Below are 18813 nucleotides of genomic sequence, written 5' to 3' on the forward strand. Positions count from 1 at the left end.
ATAGATCTGAGAGAGTCCTAGAGGCAGAATTTAAGGAGGGAATCCAAGTGGTCCAGATGTTGTAAATAGAGCATGGGAGAGTAGCAACATCTAACAAACCTCGGAAGAAGGACCAAATTCTCTCCAGCGAACAATTAATAAAAAGATGATCTACTGTTTCTGAGTTGTTATGACATAGAATACATGTGTCAGTAGCATTAGGATTGCAACCTTTAATAAAAAGGTTATCTAGAGTAAGAATTTTGTTTTCCCAAGCAAGCCAACAAAATAGTGTTATTTTACTAGGGGTATTTGTCTTCCAGAATTTGGAATAAAGTTGACTGCGAATGCCTCCATCAATTAAGAAATTATAGAAAGATTTGACAGAGAAGGTTCCGTTATTATCAAGAGACCAGGTATAAGAGTCATCTTGATCAATTGTACAGTCTGGAATGGAGTTCATTAATACGGTAAAGTCATCAACAGAGGTTGTCCTGAATGGATTACAACCGGAATTAATTATATGTATAAATTGTCTTAAAGTAATCGAAGGATAAGAGCAGTCCAAGAAAAGTGATGTCCAACGGTCATTTGGGGATTGACCTTCAAGCCATTTATCAAACCAGAATAGAGTTTTGTTACCATTTCCAATTGATTTGGATATGCAGAATCGAAAGGAGGGTAGAATGGTATTAATTCCAGCCCAGAAGAAAGATTTATTTCTTGGTGGATGATGATATAGAATATCAGGGGCATCTCTTATCACATAGTTTGCAAAGACAATTTTTGTCCAACAGGAGACCGGCTTGGTGATGAGCTTCCACCACCACTTTCCTAATAAGGCATTATTGAATATATGGAGATCAAGGATACCCCAACCGCCCATGCAACGGGGTCTACAAATTCTTTTCCAGGCAATCAACCTTATACCCTTAGACCCCAGATCTGGACCCTTCCAAAGAAAGTCTCTCCTAATTTTATCGATTTCAAGGATTACCCAAGCTGGTAATTTGAAAACAGACATCCAGTAAACTGGGAGAGAAGATAAAACAGAGTTGTAGATGTAGTTTGATCATATTATTTCGTCATAGAAGTAAAATACACTAATTAATAATTATTTTTTTAAAATTTTTTAACTTTATATATATATGTGTGTGTGTGTTTGAAAATTAGAATCACATGCGATTGTTGACCACGTGAAACTTCCAACTTAAGCATCTTACTTTCTTGTAAACATGGTTTAATTGATATATATATATATATATATATATATATATATACTTTTATTTTAATCCCATCATTTATTCAACCAAGAACCAACCCAACCTAATTTAAAATACACCAACAATTTTTAAGTCAATTGATATCCGATCTCTTGTATAGAGCGTTCATTTTAGAGAAGACCTGAGATCGAACCTCATGTCCTGCACAAAGTGAGGACACGTGGATAGGCGTTGAGCCTTGTTCTCCGCACGTACACGTCCATGCGATTCTGGTGCTTGTCGCCTATTTAAAAAAAAAAATTTAAATACTGGTGAGAGTCTTAGACTGTTCTTATTTCTTTCTTTGTAACAATATATACTCCTTTGTGTATTTGTTGTATTTCTTCTTCGCAATTTTAATAAAGTTGTAGTTTATTCACTTTAATAAAAAAATTTATATTTTATATATGTCCAAGACTTTTAATTGTTAATTAAAAATCCAGCCGGTTCGGTTCGGTTCATTCCGGTTTGAAATTTCACCAGGCGAACCGAGCCGTTAACAGATAACAAGTGGTCTTCCAATTGCTTTTGATTGTGGGCCAAAGTCTTCGATGGTGGGCCCAAACTGATCTCTGAGTTCAATGATGGGTCTAAACTGACCGTTGGACCCAAAAAGGCCCATTTGGATCCTCTTTTGAATTTCCCGCTCAAACGTTCAATTTTCAAATTCAAACTATGAGCACTACTCCGCGCCTCTCATCTCTCTTTCTATAAAATTGGGGAAAAAATGGAGGATTTTTAGAGAGAGAGAAAGAGAAAGAGTGGAAAAATGGAAGGGAATCAAGGGATCAAGGATCAGGGCGCTGTTGTTCATGGTGATTTCTCTTCTCTGATCTCTTTTTCTCCTTTGATTTTGAGTTTTTTTGGGTTAATTTTGATGTTTTTTTGGTTGATTTTGATGTTTTTTTTTTTTTTTGGATCAGGGGTTTCATCAGGGTCGAAATTGAGGTACCCGTTGAGATCGGCTACCAAATTGAAGGAGGAGAAGCAGGCAATGGCTGGAGAGAAATCGGGGGGTTCTTCGGCTACAAGGAGGTTGTTTTTATTTTTATTTTTATCGATTTCAATTTATTGATTTCTTTATACACTGTTGATTAGATCATAGGCCCTTTTTGTGTTCTTGATTCTAGGTTTTTTTAATTCAATTTTTTGGATGGTTTTTTTCCTTATGATTTGAATGTTTATCTAGTTCTTAGTAGGCAGGGAAATGCATGAATTTCTATTCGTGAATCACCTGGATTGCTATATTTGATATAGGAATAGATTGGAAACCTTGATGATGATCTACCAAATTGGATTTTGATTTTGATTGAGATTGAGAATGTTTCACATTTTATCATAGGCATGTGGATTTCTTGTTGTTTCTAGTGGGCCGGGAAATGCATGAATTTCTATTTCTAAATCAACTGGATTACTATATCTGATGTAGCATAGATTGGAAACCTTGATGATGATTTTCCAAATTCAATTTTGATTTTGATTTTTGATTGAGATTGAGAATATTTTACTTTCTATCAAATGCATGTGGATTTTTGTTGTTTGTCCTATAAATGCATTGATGACCAGTATTGCCAAAGGTACTCTGTTGTCATTGGCCATCATAAAATTGCATTGGTTATCATGAATCACCAGGATTGTGCTATTTGAATGTAGGCCTTTGGAGATGTTATATATGATTTGATTTTGATTTTTACAAATAAACCAACTCAAAGCGTCATGACAAGTAACACATCACTGTAATCTTTGTATCCTTATTATTATGTCTAATCAGAAATCAACATCACAACCACAACACAACTCAAATTGTCTTCTTGTGATGAGTGTAATCCTGATTTATTAGTCTATGGTTGACATGTTGAATGCTTACATAAGCAGGAGTCTAGGAGAATGTGAATGCTGATTGGGAGTTTTTCTGAAAAAAAAAACATCAACTGTTGCTTTATATAGACAAGAGATAGCTAACATTGAATTCTGGTTTGTCCTTAATTGCAACCTAAATTGAATTGTGCATTTGCTGATGCCTTGATTGCTAGAGGTAGTATATCTGATCTGCATTATGTGGTGTTTTGTTGCTGAAACACAGCAAGTATGTGGAGAATTGAATGCTAGATCATTAGAGTGCAGCACTCACTAATGTCTTTGGTATTTTGCAATAATTCACATAAAAAAATTCATCTTTCAGGGGAAGGCCCAAATCAGAAGTTAGCAAGAGTGTGAGTGTGCTTGATCTATCTGGCAAGGATAAAATAGCAAAAGTACCAGGAAGGCTCTCTTTCCCTTCGAAATCTAGTCCTCGGCCAGCGACCTCTGGAAGCGTAACTCCCATATCTGAGGCTCGAACAAGGAGGACTAACACTCTAGGAAAGAGTGAAACACCTCTTTCTAATGTATCCAGGTCTTCAGGCCAAAGGAGGTTCAATGTTCTGTCATCGGTGTCTTATTGGCTAACACAAATCAAACTATCAGAATCGGCTGGAAAACACTCAATCTCACTTGGTTTCTTCAAGCTTGCCTTGGAAGCAGGATGTGAGGTGATTCTATCACTCTTATACCTTCACTTTTATACTATATAGAAATCAGCATTCCTTGAATATGCATGTGTACAATTATAGAACTTGCATTATATTTAGCATTTGGTACCAAATTTCTTAGACAAATACATATTCTTTAAAACAGAATATGTTGCCAATGTGTACAATTGGAAAACTTGCATTATATTTATTTGATACAAAACTTCTCAGACAAGTTCATGTTCTTGAAAACAAAATTTGCAGCATATACAGCGACTGCGGGAGGAGCTTAAGTCATATGCATGCAGATATAACCTCGTCTCCGAATTAGGAGAAAGTGTCAAAGATCTTATGCAGAGCTATAACATCTTAGAAGAATTTGAGAAGCTAAGCATTTCTGGATCCTGTTCTGAATCACCTAGAGATGGAGGAATGCATGTTTCAGATGAAGATGTTCACAACTCCAACACAACAAAGACTGGAAATCTGAAACCCAAGTTGGTTAATTCTGATGCTCTTGGAATTAGAGAATCAAATAAACTGAACACTGTTCATAAGAAAATTCCTACTCCCAGAAACAAGTCATCAGTTGACAAGAACTCTAAAACTGTGACTTCTACTGAACAAAAGAGATCTCAGAGGCTTAAAAAACCAGAATCTAATGCTGAGAAGGTGAAGATCAAGTCTTCATTGAGAGGAACTCCAATTCCTGCTGAAAAAGGTGGCAACTTTGAAACCAATACTTTTTTTTTAAAATTCTTGCTAATGTTCAATTCATTGATGTATATATTTTTCAGTGGATTCAATTGATACTTCACAAGCTGATGAGGAGGAGGCATTATCACAAGAAGAGAAGGAAAACATGGTATTATTATAAACTCAAAAATTAGTTCATTTTCAAAAGAAAATTAAATCAATATTCAAACATTAATTGAAACTATTATCATCAATCTGCAGGATGTCCAGCTAATGGAGCAAGAAATCCAGACAAACTGATCCTCCTGCCTTGTGAGTTTTCGCTGTAAAGATAAAAGTTCAATCCCCAAAAACATAAAAAAATAGGTTTGTGTGGTGATGCTGCTGCTTTGGTGTGGTGTGATTTTCTCATTTTCATAAACTCATAGAAGTGTGTATTTGTTTTTAATATTTCTTTTGATATTATTATTATTACTATTATCATGAATCATTAAAGTATTTTATAGTAAAACAAACCCTACCATGAATGATGAAATCCAATTTTTTTATTTTTAAAATTATTTTTATATTTTTAGGGTTAATGTCATGACACCTAATAAAGTGAGAAATAGATCCTCACCGACAAGAACGTAGTGTCCAAAAGAGTGTTACAATGGTGTACATATTACCTACCATGTTCTGCAGGACAATGTGCTAACAAACAAACTCAATTGTTTATGAGAGAGTTCCAACTTAAATATCTTTATCTTCTTCTTCTTCATGTCTACTTCACCAACTCCACTAGATGTTCATGTTATGCATCCTTTTGCAAAACACACCTTGAAATATATTAAAATATCAATATTTGATCTAAGTGGAGAATCTGAGTTTTTAATTACAGCTCTTTTTTAATTAATAAAAATATAAAATGATTACTCTGTTAGAGATTACTGTCACAATGAAAATAAATAAATAAATAAGTAAATTATAATTTGGGAACATCATCTCTTGCACATGCCTTCCTCAACATGGCATTGGAGAGATGTGGGATTAGTTGGATCTTTCATTTAATGTCTGTAAATATATAGATTATATTAATATATAGTTCATTAATTTGTCTGATTACCTTCTTCGGTTTAAGAGCCTAACTCAGTCTCATGGATTTTTTTTCTCTGTTTTTTAAATAACTAATATTTAAAAATTTTGCAAATGACCAAATTTAAGAGAAAATAAGCAAATTATCTATTTTTGGCAATCTCAAGAAAGGGAAAAAAAACTTAACATTGTTTATATTATTATACAATTTTTTTTAAAATAAATTCATTGATTTAAGAAAAGTGGATAAACCACTATTTTGATTTGATTGTAAACTATTATTTTGACTCATTTATTAATAATAAAAAAAGTATAACATTTATGCATATCATATTAATTGATATATACTTCCGATTTATATCATTTTTTAAGACTTCGGTGTTTGTTTACATATAATTTTTTATATTAAAAGATTAGTTTCATTTTAATTTATGAAAATAGTTAAATTTTTAAAATACGGAATAAGATTAACACATGATCATAAAGTCATGATACAGTAATTAATTTAAATCTAAAACATAAATAATTATTCAAAATTAATCTAAGTAATGCTTTATTTCTTCTCATTTGATACATTATAAACTTAAAAATAATTCAATATAATAAACAAGTAAGTGTGTTTCATTTGGTAGTACAATGTGAATGCTATCTCACACTCAAATAAAAGTCAAAACTTCACAATGGAAACACATTGAAATAAAGCAAAGATTGGGACACTAAAAGCATACATTATTTAAGTAATAAATTAATTGCTAGTTTGGCGCCGTTAGGTCCGTTTGACTTTCACTTTTATCACATGCATTGCTTTGAAGATGAGTCTCATCAGTCAAACAAAATTAAGCATTGACGTTGACTTCTTGGACTTATAAATTAATTTTATTATTATTATTATTATTTATTGTGATTTGTAGTCTAATTAGTCAAAAATTTAGGTTTTTCTTCTTCAATCAATGTAATTTATCAACTTATTTTTTTTTTGAAAAAAAAAATTAGGATTTTATCAACTGAAAAAGTGAAGGTTATATTTGAAACTTTAAATATGTTATTTATTTTTATTTCTATAATTATAAGGTTAGTAATAATGCATTACAATTCTACATTATATGTGTGTTATTATTTTTAAATTTTTCAAAGAAATTTGTTGGTGATGATGTGTAACCTTGATCACATGATATTTTTTTTCTTCATTTTTGTTAAAAAAAAACATCATTGTGTCCATGACATAGTACATTAATAATGTATAGCCTAAAATAATTTTAAAAAAAATTAAATATGACTACCAATTAATTTATTTTCCATGAAATTCTCATGTCTCATCTTTTATCTTTGTTATGTACCATCATATTTTAGCTTGAGTTTTAAATAATAATAATAATAATTTCTCCAATAAAAAAGAAAGTGTGACAGTTACAATACACTGTTGAGTTGCTTTAATCAGTGTAAGTACAAATATAGTTATTGAAGAAATGGAAAAGGCATACTAAGATTGAGGAACAATTTCCAAAGTTTGCCAATAAATACAAAACTTTATTTATTAACCATTTATAAGAGTTACAGTATAAGTTTGGCAGTGAACTTTACAGTTAAAAAGAAGATAAAAGTACTGCATCAAAAAGTCATATTGAAAATAATGGGGTGATGGAGCCTCATTCATTAAAACATATAATTAAATAAAAGTTGATATTCTTTTTAATAATTTTAATTTATTAGAATAAATGCAAATAATTACAGATTAATTATGGCAGGAATTGATTTATTTTTGGTACATCTTGACTGTATTTATGTCTATGTTTTCCTTGTAAATTATTGTTAAATTTTTGGGCAGTAAAAAAAGCTTTTTTTAACATGAATATTAATTTAACACAGACTAAAGACCTTTTTTTATTTTTTTAAAAGAAAAGTTAGGAATTATTAGGCTTGAAAGTGTTGATTGGGTAGTTAATTACAAATAGAGACAGAAAGGGCCCTTTTGACTGCCAAAAGAGAAACAAAAAGATAGTAATAAAATGGATCAATTGTTTCCCAAGCATTCAATACAAAATAATACTTATACTCAAAATAACACTTATACTCACCTACTTTATTGCCCACTTTCTCTTCATTCTCAAAATTTAAATCCATGGTCCCAATGTATGCAAATTAGTTACAAATTTTTGAAAATTATTGTCTAATTTTTTTGGGCTATCAAGAGCTAAAAATTGACGAATATTATGCTGAAAAAATTATCATAAACTCTCCGATAAGTGATCTAATTTAGAGTCTGTAATCTCATAATGATCAGAATAAATGACTATATACGAATGTCATTATCTAAAAATTCTGTTTTTTTATACATGTCATCTCTCGTCCTGTATTTGCATTTTTTTGTTTTTTTATAATAAAATTATAGTTTATTCATTTTCATTATAAAAAAATTTACTCCTTTATATGTCTATATAACACTTCATTAATGCAAATTACAGTAGTTTGAGTATCAAGTGAATCAAAACCATTACTAATAATTAATCAAGTTAAAAACAATAATAACCGCAAATGGCGCGAGATGCTCACAAGTCCCACGTGTGAAGTGTGACACGTAACTCTAATGTTGTATACTCTGTAAAGCCAACTTGTTAGTGTTCTCCCAAGAAGCAAAACACTACTCTTTGTTCCCCTTCTTCTTCTTCTTCTCCTCTTTTTCCTCTCTTATTTCACCAAACAAAGCTTCTCCCTTTCCTTTGTCAAATTCATTCCTCATCACAACATCATCATAACATCACTCTCTCTCTCTCTTCTTCTCATCTTCTTCCTCAACTCAACTTCCACTCCCCTTCTTCTTCTTCTTCTTCTTCTGAAACATCCTTCAATCTCTCTCTCTCTATCTCCTGTTCTTTTCTTGCTTTGTTTTCATTGTGTTTATGTGTGTTGTGTTTTTCAATTCCACCATTAAAGCTCTCTCCTTTCACTTTCCAACCATCACCTCTCATCCCTGTTCCATCATCTCACTATCAAAGCTCTCTCCTTTACCTCTCCAACCATTGTCTTCTCCATTCTCCACCATTAAAGCTCTCTCCTTTCTTGTTCTCTGATCACCATTCCATGATTCCACTATCAAAGCTCTCTCCTTTCACTATGCTCCTCCATCTCCTTCTCCTCCTCCTAATCTACACCTCCCCATCCACCTCTCAAGACCTTTCTCCATCTCAATCCAAAACACTCCTTCGTCTCCAACGTCTTCTAGAGTTCCCTTCAGCTCTCTCCTCCCTCTCCTCCTCTTCCTCCTTCTGTTACCTCCCTCCTTCTCCTTCCTTCTCCCTCTCCTGCTCCTCCGGCCATCTCACCTCCCTTTCCATCTCCGGCAACAACACCTCTTCCTTCACTCTCTCTTCTTCCTTCTCCTCCGACTCCCTCTTCACCACTCTCACCCGCTTCCCCTCCCTCACCACCCTCTCCCTCGTCTCTCTTGGCCTCTGGGGTCCTCTCCCTTCCAAGCTCCACCGCCTCTCCAACCTCAAACTCCTCAATCTCTCCTCCAATCACTTCTCCGGCTCCATCCCCCCTCAACTCTCCACCATGACCTCCCTCCAAGCTCTCATCTTGAGCCACAATTCCCTCAACGGCACCCTCCCTGATCTCCACCCTCTCTCCTCCATCACCGACCTCGACCTCAGCAACAACCTCCTCGGTCCTGACTTCCCCACCTTCTTGAGTACCAATCTTGTCTCTCTAATCCTATCAAAAAACCATTTCCATGCTTCTATTCCTCTTCAACTTCAATCTCTTGATAAACTTCAAAAGCTTGATCTTTCCTCTAATCTAATTACTGGAAAGATCCCACCTTTCTTGTTCTCTTTGCCTGCAATTCAATATCTAGATTTATCAAGCAATGGCCTCGCCGGAGCTTTTCCGGTGAGTTTGTCTTGTGGTGCTGCACTTGCTTATGTTGATGTTTCTAATAATCTCTTGACTGGAACAATGCCTCTGTGTCTTCGGTCCAATTCTTCGAATCTTTTCGTATTGAATTCGGGGAATTGCTTGATTGGAGTGAATCCAAAGAACCAGCATTCTGGTTCTTATTGCAACCAGGGAGCATTGGCTGCAATTCTTCCTCCTGTGGAGAAGAACAACACTGAGTCAAAGAACAACCATTTGGGACTTATATTAGGCATAGTCGGAGGAATCATCGGCGGCGGGATGGTGATCGGGTTATTGTTGTTTGTAGCTTTGAGGAGGATTAAACCAGAGAGTTTTGATAAAAAACTATTGCCGAAATCTAGCCCCGGTTTGCCTACAATTCAAGTTTCTCCAAGAACACCTGCAGAAACAAGTAAACAAACATTTTTGCACTGATTCATTCATAGTTATTGATACTTGAAGAGTAAATGTTGATTATTGATGTTAAACAGGACATATGTCTCAAGCTGTGAGGATTGGGACGATCGGATTAATGCCTTATCGTGTTTTCAGTTTGGAAGAACTCGAAGAAGCTACTAATGATTTCGATCCTGGACATCTAATTGAGGAAAGTCCTCAAGGGAAGGTATTATAAATCTGAATATGATTTATATCTGCACAATGTAATGTGATTAGTTAGATAACGTTTTTACTGCTATTTTAGTTCTACAAAGGTTGGCATAGGGATGGATCGATGATTATGATTAGATGTATAAAATTAAAGCAAAAGTATTCAGCTCAAAGTTTGGTTCAGTTCACTGATACACTGTCGAAGCTCAGGCATCGACATTTGGTCAGTATCCTTGGACATTGCATAGTTAGCGGCCAAGACAATGCTGGCATGACGATCTTTCTTGTTACTGAGTATGTTTCAAATGGAACACTTAGGAGTCATTTAATCGGTAAGAAGTACGATAAATTTTTCTGTTGGTTTGAATTGAGAACTCTTGATCAATGCTGAAAATTATCGTAATTTATAGAGTGGCGAAAGCGGGAGATGTTGAAATGGCCGCAGAGGATAGCTGCCGTGATTGGCATTGCGAGGGGGATCCAATTTTTACAGACGGTGACAGTCCCGGGTATTTTCGGTAACAATTTGACTATCGAAAACATTTTATTAGATGAAACTCTCACAGCAAAGATCAGCAATTATAATCTTCCTGCCCTGCCAAAGAACAAGAATAACAAGGTAGTCTCTTTGGTGTGCTTTTTATTTATCTTTTTCTGAAAATTTTTAAGACATAGCCTGAATCTTTGTCTTGAATATGTTAGATCGGTTCTGAGAGTCCTTTCGGTGGCGCATCTGAAGGAAGTGAACTCGGCAGGTAAACTAACTTTATATTTATGTTCGCGACCGATGAACTTGTTAAATTTTTTTTTCGGCATTGAATATGTGAAATCTAAACAATTTCTTTTTTATCCTTCCTAATGTTCACAACATTTACAGTGTGGAACATGGTGAAAAGGAAGATGTGTATCAACTCGGGCTAATTCTGCTAGAAATCATCGTCGGTAAACCTACTGAATCGAGAAGTGAACTCGATACACTTAAACTTCAAGTATGTATCTTGTTAACATTGTTTTCGACGATGAGTGATTTCTTCTACTACTCATTATAATACGTCCGTCTCAAATATCGATTTATATTGAACTATACAGCTGCAGAGGAGTTTATCAGAAAACCCTGCAAAGCTAAGGGGAATGACCGATCCGACAATACGAGGAACCTTTGCTCATGATTCATTGCAAACTGCTGTGGAAGTTACCCTCAATTGCTTGGCAAATGAACCGAAAGAGCGGCCATCGATCGATGATGTTCTATGGAATTTGCAGTACACTGTCCAGGTTCAAGATGGATGGGCCAGCAGTGAGAACTTGAGCACTCAATCATAGATCTGAAACTAATTAAATTATGTGTGTGCGCATTGTGATTGCATTGCTTTTATTGTGGTTATAATTTATATATGCTTTGCATGGTCTTTGCCAATGCTTGTCTACCAACAATATCATGGTAGATGTTATCTGTACATTTATGATGCTTTTATTAAGTTATATGTATCTATTCTCAAGTAACTAATAATTCCATAATGATTAAATTAATAAATTTTGATATGAATATATAAATTTAGTTCTCTCCACTACAAAATGTTCACTATATGAATATATTGAAATAACTAGTTGTTCCGCATTGATAAGTATGTGAATCTTTGCAATAACATAACTCAAAATGATATAAATACATCATTTTCCATTGTTTTCTGTTACTCTCTAACATATCTTTTTTGAGCAGAGTCTAAATCATGAAAAATAAAAGGCAATAAGCAAGTAGATACAATGCCTTGTCAAAAGTATGGTGCTTGTTCAAAGGCCATGGCATTCACAAACATTGTGAGAAGATTATGTCACACTATAAATGCATGACAACATTACATAGGTGTTAATGCAAATATAGATCCTGAAGCACAAGAAAAATGAAAAAAATCTTAATGAGAAAACATATCAGCAATCACAAGTTGTGGTTTGCTCAATAGAGACTTTGTCGATAAGGACAGCGAAGAACCTGGCGTCCAATAACCGGAAACAGTTAGAATACGCAAAAGAACCGACAAGGCAAACATCATCTTATTCATTCATATGAATAACACAACCATATGGTTCATAAGGATCACAAGGAGAGTATTGAGCCAAGAATGTCCAGCAATGGTACTCTTAAAGCCAAGCAGAAGTCTAGCTACATGGATTGTATAGTTTGATATAATACTTAAGGAGTAGCAGACATGGACTGTAACATAACAACAACTTTATAGGACAGGCAAAGCACCATTTCTTATGGCATGAAGGGCTGTTGTCAATCAGCTGTCCAGCTCTGTTCCACAATCTCACGTACCCTTCGATTGTATTCTCGCTTGTTCTCACTAAACATCCTTGCAGCCTCAGAGTTTGCAGGTGAGTTGGGGTTTGGATCGCAGAGCAATGACTGCCACAAGAAATTATGATAAACAAAAAGATTTTGAGAAAAGACGGAAATGAACCGATGCTTTGAATATGAGAATTGTGAGAAAAGGGTCTGTAACAACAAGCTGATAAAAGTGCTTGACAGTAATGGTGTGGTGACATTGCAATAGTGATTATCAAAAGAATTTTTTTTCCTGAACATGACTGCCCAGCCTTTCAGTTTATCATGATTGAATCAACAGCAGAAAAGGAAAATTAGTAATGGACAATCATGCCTCATGTCTCTTGCATTCACATGTCCTGCTTTCAGCTTAGAAGAACAAAAAAGGTGGTCCACTACTTTGTTGCAAAGAAAAAGTTTTGATGGTTTTGGATTTCAATATCAAAGATTCCCTCACCATGTTGAAGCAAAAAGAGAAGTTCATGAAGAATAACAAATAACAATTATCAAGAAGGCTTATAAAACTCTCCTTCACACCTCTAATTATTGATCAACCATGGCTATCTAATGCATATGTCACCAAAAGTTGTTGCATATGTGATTGTCTGCATACAATCTTTACAGCGCCCATCAGAACCAAGGCCATAAGCTTTCAGTAAATATATAATGATAATAGATAGAATGGAAGCACAATCACCTGGATTGATGTGAGAATTGCAGCAACATCATAAATTGGGCTCCATTGATTCTGAAGGATATCCAAGCAAATGCTTCCATCTGCATAAACTGAGGATATCCAAAAGACAAACAACAATATGAATTTTGCATGTTACAAATTGGGATGTTGATAGTCTCATACAGAAAAATACCAGCTTAGCTAAGATGGAGCAAAGGGAAGAGTTAGACTTATCATTTTCATCCATTATCATAAAAACATTTCTATGAGATATATTTCAAGTAAAATACCTTTTTTTTTGTTAGACAAAAAACAAAGAAAACTCACACAATCTGAGATGTAAAATAGTTTCTACAAATGATGTAAAACATTTCAATACACATGTAAGAAGCAAGAAAAATTTTAAGCCAAGTGTTCAAGGGCATAAATTAGTAATAAACATGTAACATTACAACTTACTGTTCGGGTGGAACATTCGAGAAACAAAGCGCACAGTAGGTGGCTTATTTGGATAATCCTCTGTAAATTGCAATGTTAACTTAAACGTACCTGCCAAACAACAGAAGATGCACAATCTTAGTAAGAATTTCATTGTAAAGTAAATTAGAAACACCACAAATATCACTTGATAAAGATGGTAAAAATAGCGTACAAAGCAAATGAATGATCTATGATGTTTATTCAAGTGAAAAAGTAAGTCAACAAAGAAGTCTGTTTGGTTCACTAACAAAATGGGTAAGCATACAAAATTCACATCACACAAAAACTTAGCTTCATGAGAAAAAGTAACAAGCAAGCAAAGGATGACAGATTGGAAAAAGCATAAACAGTTACCAGTGCCTCTGAAAATTGCAAAAAAAAATTGTGGCAGCAAGGTATAAACTAGCCAAAAGAAGTAATATACCAAAATGATAAGGTGATTGGTAACAAAAGAATAAAGAAAAAAATTAAAAAGAAATTGATGGGAAATCAGCTTGATGTTGCACATATTTTCCCTTCCAAAATTGAGTACTCATAGCCCTACCTCCATCCCAAGGGGTGTCATCAGGTCTGCAATCCAAACCACGATAACAAGGTGTTAGGCAAGTATAAAATAAGTAGAAAAGCACAATCATGAATGTAAATAGTTATATAACTATTTAAAGAAAATATACCCAAATATAACAGCATTCCAGAGCATGATGTTATTCTCTTGAGGTGCACCACTAATCCCAGCAGGAGGATCCTGCTGCAAACGCTTGAAATCTCTCATGAGCCTCTTTCTAGCAGGTGTCGACATCCTCACCACTGGTCATTCACTTTAATGTCAGCTAACATGCATAACAATCTAATAAAAGATTATGGTCTTCATTAAAGACCTATTCCTAAACAGAATGCATTACAAGTAAAACCAATCTGTCACAAAAAGGATACAAGAAAGGCCTAGCAGAGGGCAATGCTTCACACTGCCAACAAGAGTCACTAATTCATTAACAGACACATTGCAATAAACCCCATCTCATACGAGAAAGTATTTTATGGTCTTAAAAAAAAGATATTACATCTCCAGATGCATATCAATTATCAAGTATAAACTTTTTCCGTTACTTCCAGAGGTAGGACTAACATCCCAGATAGAGTGGAGTGAATAGCAGAATGAATCGATCAGAGATCAAGACCAAAATCATAATATTTCAGTATTGCGTGCCCAATGACAAGCCCAAGAGCACATAAATTTGTTCAATTTCACATAATCTCGGTCAACTTCCCAACTATGTCAATCAAAAACCTATATTAATCAAAAAAAGCAGAACACCAAAAGGACAAATCTTTTTAACACCAATTGAAAAGCCATCAACCACAGAAACACAAAACCAATAACGAAACCATAACAATCCACGGGACCAAGCCAAACCCAAACACATCCGATCCACAACAAAAACACAAACAACTGATTCAAAATCAACAAAGCCAACCGAAAGGCATAATTAACAACAAGAACCAGCACGAATTACATCAATTCCTCAAAAGATCCCCAATCAAATAAAGCAAATCAAGGGCAAAACCTAGGGTTTCTAACAAAACGATCGATTCAACAGCAAATCAAAGCAAAAAAGGATAGATCCTTTACCAGCGAAGGGTATGAAGGGAGGATTCCAGCCCTAGGATTGGGAAGCGCGAGGAAGGAGCTCGTCGTTCTCCTCCCAATCGACGATAGCGAAAGAGAGAGAGAGAGAGAATTTATTAGGGCTTTGATGGAATTCTTATCTGAAGGCCTTTCTTCTTGTTTTATGTGTGGCCGGTTTGATTCCTTCGCGTGAATTATTTATTTATTTATTTATTTATTAATTATTAGAAGAAAATTCTAAGAAAAAAATTAAGTGGTTTGGTAATTATTTTGATGAGATTATTATCAAATTTCATATGAGATTTGGATTGTATTCATTTTTAGATTTATTAAGTTATATAATTTGAATTATCTCAATTATAATGATGATGATGTGTAGTAGGTTTTTAATTTTCAAAATAATTCTCAATCATAATCAAGGGGTGGTTTTTTTATAATTTTTAAATAATTTTTAAAAATAATTTTGTTATTATATTATTTTTTGTATATAAGTAAAACTGAAAATTTTTAATGTGAAAGTTTATATTGAAATTTTTTAATTATAAAATTATAAAGATGAAGGGTTATATCTTGTCTATATTTTAAAAACAAACTGTAACTGAAATAAAAAGTATATATGGGAAAATTAATTATTGATAATAATTTATATTAAGATTTTTGTTAAAATATTATAATTTTTTTATAAAACCAATATATATATATATTGTATTTTGTGTGTGTTTTAATTTACTCTTTAGAAATATTTTATAAGATGGATTTTTGTAATTATATCAACAACTTCTCTGTCTATGAGCATCTAATCTCCTGCTTTAATTCCATGTGTACATGTTTTTGAAATGATTTATTTATATTTTATAAATAAAAAATCTTAATTATTAAATAATAAATATACATGAAATAGTGCTTGGATTCATTTTGAATAATATGCTATACTCTTTTATAAATAAATATAAAAGAGTTCTTCAATAATGGCACAGAAAGGCTACACACTATTGTTAATATTAACAAATTATTGATGTGTCCCATCTCCCATGTTAACTGTCCTGCAATTTATGGGTGCTCAAACAAAAGTTTATTTCAAAGTAAAAAAGAAAAGAAAAAAATTAATATATTTTTGATGCCATTTTCCAGGAAAATGGAACTCATGGGCCCTGGTTTCCAAAGCATATATTCTCTAATCAAATCACACCAACTGCATTCACAATGCTCGACAGCCAATAACACCGAGTGGCCAATATATATATATATATATATATATAAAAATAGATGAACCACATGTATTAAAACCAAAAAAAAATACAGACAAAGTCCATTAGTCATGAAAACAAGGGGATACAACAAGAAAAAAAGAAAAAAACAACAACAACGGAAGAAACAACAATAGAAGGACCACAGCCAAACACCTGACCGGGATTCAAGGAGAAGTTGCTAAGCTGGCTCGTCCTCGCCTAGAGCTATTTGTCCACTATGAAAGTCCAAACTGCGCTTGGCCATTGCAACAAGATTTACCAATCTTGCCTTTTTAGAGTCGCCGACTGCGCTTGGCCAATATAAATCATTCACCATAAAGCTTTTTATGCATGGAAGACAATTTTTGAGTTCCTGCAAAAAAATATAACTGATATCCATCACATAATATTACTAAGTCAAACATTGGATAGCTCAATGGTATGACATAAGAGTGTAAAAGGGAGGGTAAAAATTCGAATCCTTCCCCTGACAGTATTGTTCCTATACTATTGATGCACTGTACATTTGGGGCCAGTACTGAATAGGAAGATTTTCCTAGAAGATCTATGAGCCACCGTAATTGATGCACTACATTTGGATCTAGTACTGAACAGGGTAAATCACCATAACTTGTGCACCTTCGTAACTGTTTGTCTTTTTGACAATTTCTTAAACAGGGGGCGCTTGTCAACTTTTAGTTAAAATATATATATATATATATATATAGATTGGTTCTGAGAGTCCTTTGGGTGGCGCATGATATGAAGGAAGTGAATTCGGCAGGTAAACTAACTTTATATTTATGTTCATTACTGATGAACTAGTTAAATTTTTTTTTCAGCATTGAGTATGTGAAATCTAAACAACTTTTTTTTTAATCCTTCCTAACATTCACAACATTTACAGTGTGGAGCATGGTGAAAAGGAAGATGTATATCAACTCAGGCTAATTCTGCTGGAAATCATTGTCTGTAAACCTATTGAAGCGAGAAGTGAATTCAATACACTTAAACTTAAAGTATGTATCTAGCTAATCATCGTTTTCAACGATGAGTGATTTCTTCAACTACTCATTATAATATGTCTAAAATATCTATTTGTGGTGAACTATACAGCTGCAGAGCAGTTAATCAGAAAATCCTGCAAAGCTAAGGTTCAAGATGGATGTTATATGGAATTTGTAGTACACTGTCCAGGTTCATAAGGATCACAAGGAGAGTATGAGCCAAGAATGTCCAGCGATGGTACTCTTAAAGCCAAGCAGAAGTCTAGCTACTGGATTGTATAGTTTGATGTAATACTTAAGAAGTAGCAGACATGGACTGTAACATGACAACAACAAATTTATAGGACAGGCAAAGCACCATTTCTTTTGGTATGGAGGGCTGTTGTCAATCGGCTGGCTCTGCTTCACAATCTCACGTACCCTTTGATCTTTGATCGTATTCTCGCTTGTTCTCGCAGAACATTCTTGCAGCCTCGGTGTTTGCAGGTGAATTGGGGTTTGGATGCCAACGACCAGTTTTGGTCCCATGGTATCGTGATGCTGCGTGAGGTGTTCGCGCCGAGTGTCGAGCGTGGGCCCTCCCGATACCTCATCTCGCGAGGTGAGGCGCGGTTCGGTGGTGAACGCCTCGCATGCGAGTGAGCGCGAGTTCGGTGGTGAACGCGTCTCCCCACGTGTTCGTCGCCCGGGTTCCGTGACATCGCTTCTCTTAAAAATTGGGGTTTGTATCGCAGAGCAATGACTGCCACGAGAAATGATGATAAACAAAAGCATTTTGAGAAAAGATGCAAATGAACGGATGCTTTGAATATGAGAATTGTGAGAAAAGTAATGGTGCAGTGACATTGCAATCGTTAAGCAGATAGTAATTATCAAAAGAATTTATTTATTCCTGAACATGACTGCCAAGCTTTTCAGTTTATCTTGATTGAATCAACAGCAGAAAAGGAAAATTAGTATGGAAATCATGCCTCATGTCTCTTGCATTCACACGTCCTGCTTTCAGCTTAGAAGAACAAAAAAGGTGGTCCACTACTTTGTTGCAAAGAAAAAAGTTTTGATGGTTTTGGATTTTAATTTTTTTTAATTTTTTTTAAAATTACTATTTATTATTTATTATTAGATGAAAATTTAAGAAAAAAAATTAATTGACTATGAGGTAGTTTGCTAATTTTTAAAATAATTTTGTTAAGATATTATTTTTCTATATCAATAAAACTGAAATTTTTAATCTGAAAGTTCTTATTGAAATTTATAATTATCATAAAAAACTATAAAAATGAAGGATTGTTAGTTGTCCACGTTTTAAAAACAAAAACAATGGAAATAAAAAATATATATAGGAAAATTAATTAATGATATTAATTTATATGGAGCCAAAACATTTTTTTCCATGTTTGTATGTGTTTAGTATTCTTTAAAGAAACATTTTATCGGATAATTT

The 18813-nt window shown here is 34.0% G+C and overlaps 3 protein-coding genes and 2 long non-coding RNA genes across 5 annotated transcripts; 3 read left to right on the top strand and 2 right to left on the bottom strand.

The window, feature by feature from the left end:
* The first annotated feature begins 1930 nt into the window (after nt 1–1930).
* On the top strand, nt 1931–4795 carry LOC120280155. Its single transcript, XM_039286898.1, has 6 exons — nt 1931–2056; nt 2165–2276; nt 3424–3772; nt 4016–4472; nt 4549–4616; nt 4709–4795. The coding sequence occupies exons 1-6, from the start codon at nt 2011–2013 to the stop codon at nt 4745–4747; spliced, it is 1071 nt and encodes a 356-aa protein (XP_039142832.1). The 5' UTR covers nt 1931–2010; the 3' UTR covers nt 4748–4795.
* A 3360-nt stretch (nt 4796–8155) lies between these two features.
* LOC120280628 (probable LRR receptor-like serine/threonine-protein kinase At1g14390) lies at nt 8156–11481 on the top strand. The gene is made up of 7 exons (XM_039287507.1): nt 8156–9827; nt 9907–10040; nt 10119–10356; nt 10435–10643; nt 10727–10779; nt 10902–11013; nt 11114–11481. The coding sequence occupies exons 1-7, from the start codon at nt 8600–8602 to the stop codon at nt 11345–11347; spliced, it is 2208 nt and encodes a 735-aa protein (XP_039143441.1). The 5' UTR covers nt 8156–8599; the 3' UTR covers nt 11348–11481.
* A 201-nt stretch (nt 11482–11682) lies between these two features.
* LOC120280523 lies at nt 11683–17876 on the bottom strand. The gene is made up of 2 exons (XR_005542346.1): nt 17728–17876; nt 11683–12014 (listed from the first exon to the last, which is right to left on the bottom strand). It is a non-coding gene; the product is annotated as an uncharacterized LOC120280523 (long non-coding RNA).
* On the bottom strand, nt 12045–15286 carry LOC120280522 (ubiquitin-conjugating enzyme E2 2). Its single transcript, XM_039287383.1, has 6 exons — nt 15137–15286; nt 14181–14313; nt 14051–14076; nt 13486–13575; nt 13048–13136; nt 12045–12431 (listed from the first exon to the last, which is right to left on the bottom strand). The coding sequence occupies exons 2-6, from the start codon at nt 14303–14305 to the stop codon at nt 12303–12305; spliced, it is 459 nt and encodes a 152-aa protein (XP_039143317.1). The 5' UTR covers nt 14306–14313; nt 15137–15286; the 3' UTR covers nt 12045–12302.
* On the top strand, nt 17118–17718 carry LOC120280524. The gene is made up of 3 exons (XR_005542347.1): nt 17118–17146; nt 17270–17381; nt 17479–17718. It is a non-coding gene; the product is annotated as an uncharacterized LOC120280524 (long non-coding RNA).
* Nucleotides 17877–18813: the final 937 nt, after the last annotated feature.

The sequence above is a fragment of the Dioscorea cayenensis genome, chromosome 17, assembly GCF_009730915.1.
Source record: "Dioscorea cayenensis subsp. rotundata cultivar TDr96_F1 chromosome 17, TDr96_F1_v2_PseudoChromosome.rev07_lg8_w22 25.fasta, whole genome shotgun sequence".
NCBI lineage: Eukaryota > Viridiplantae > Streptophyta > Magnoliopsida > Dioscoreales > Dioscoreaceae > Dioscorea > Dioscorea cayenensis.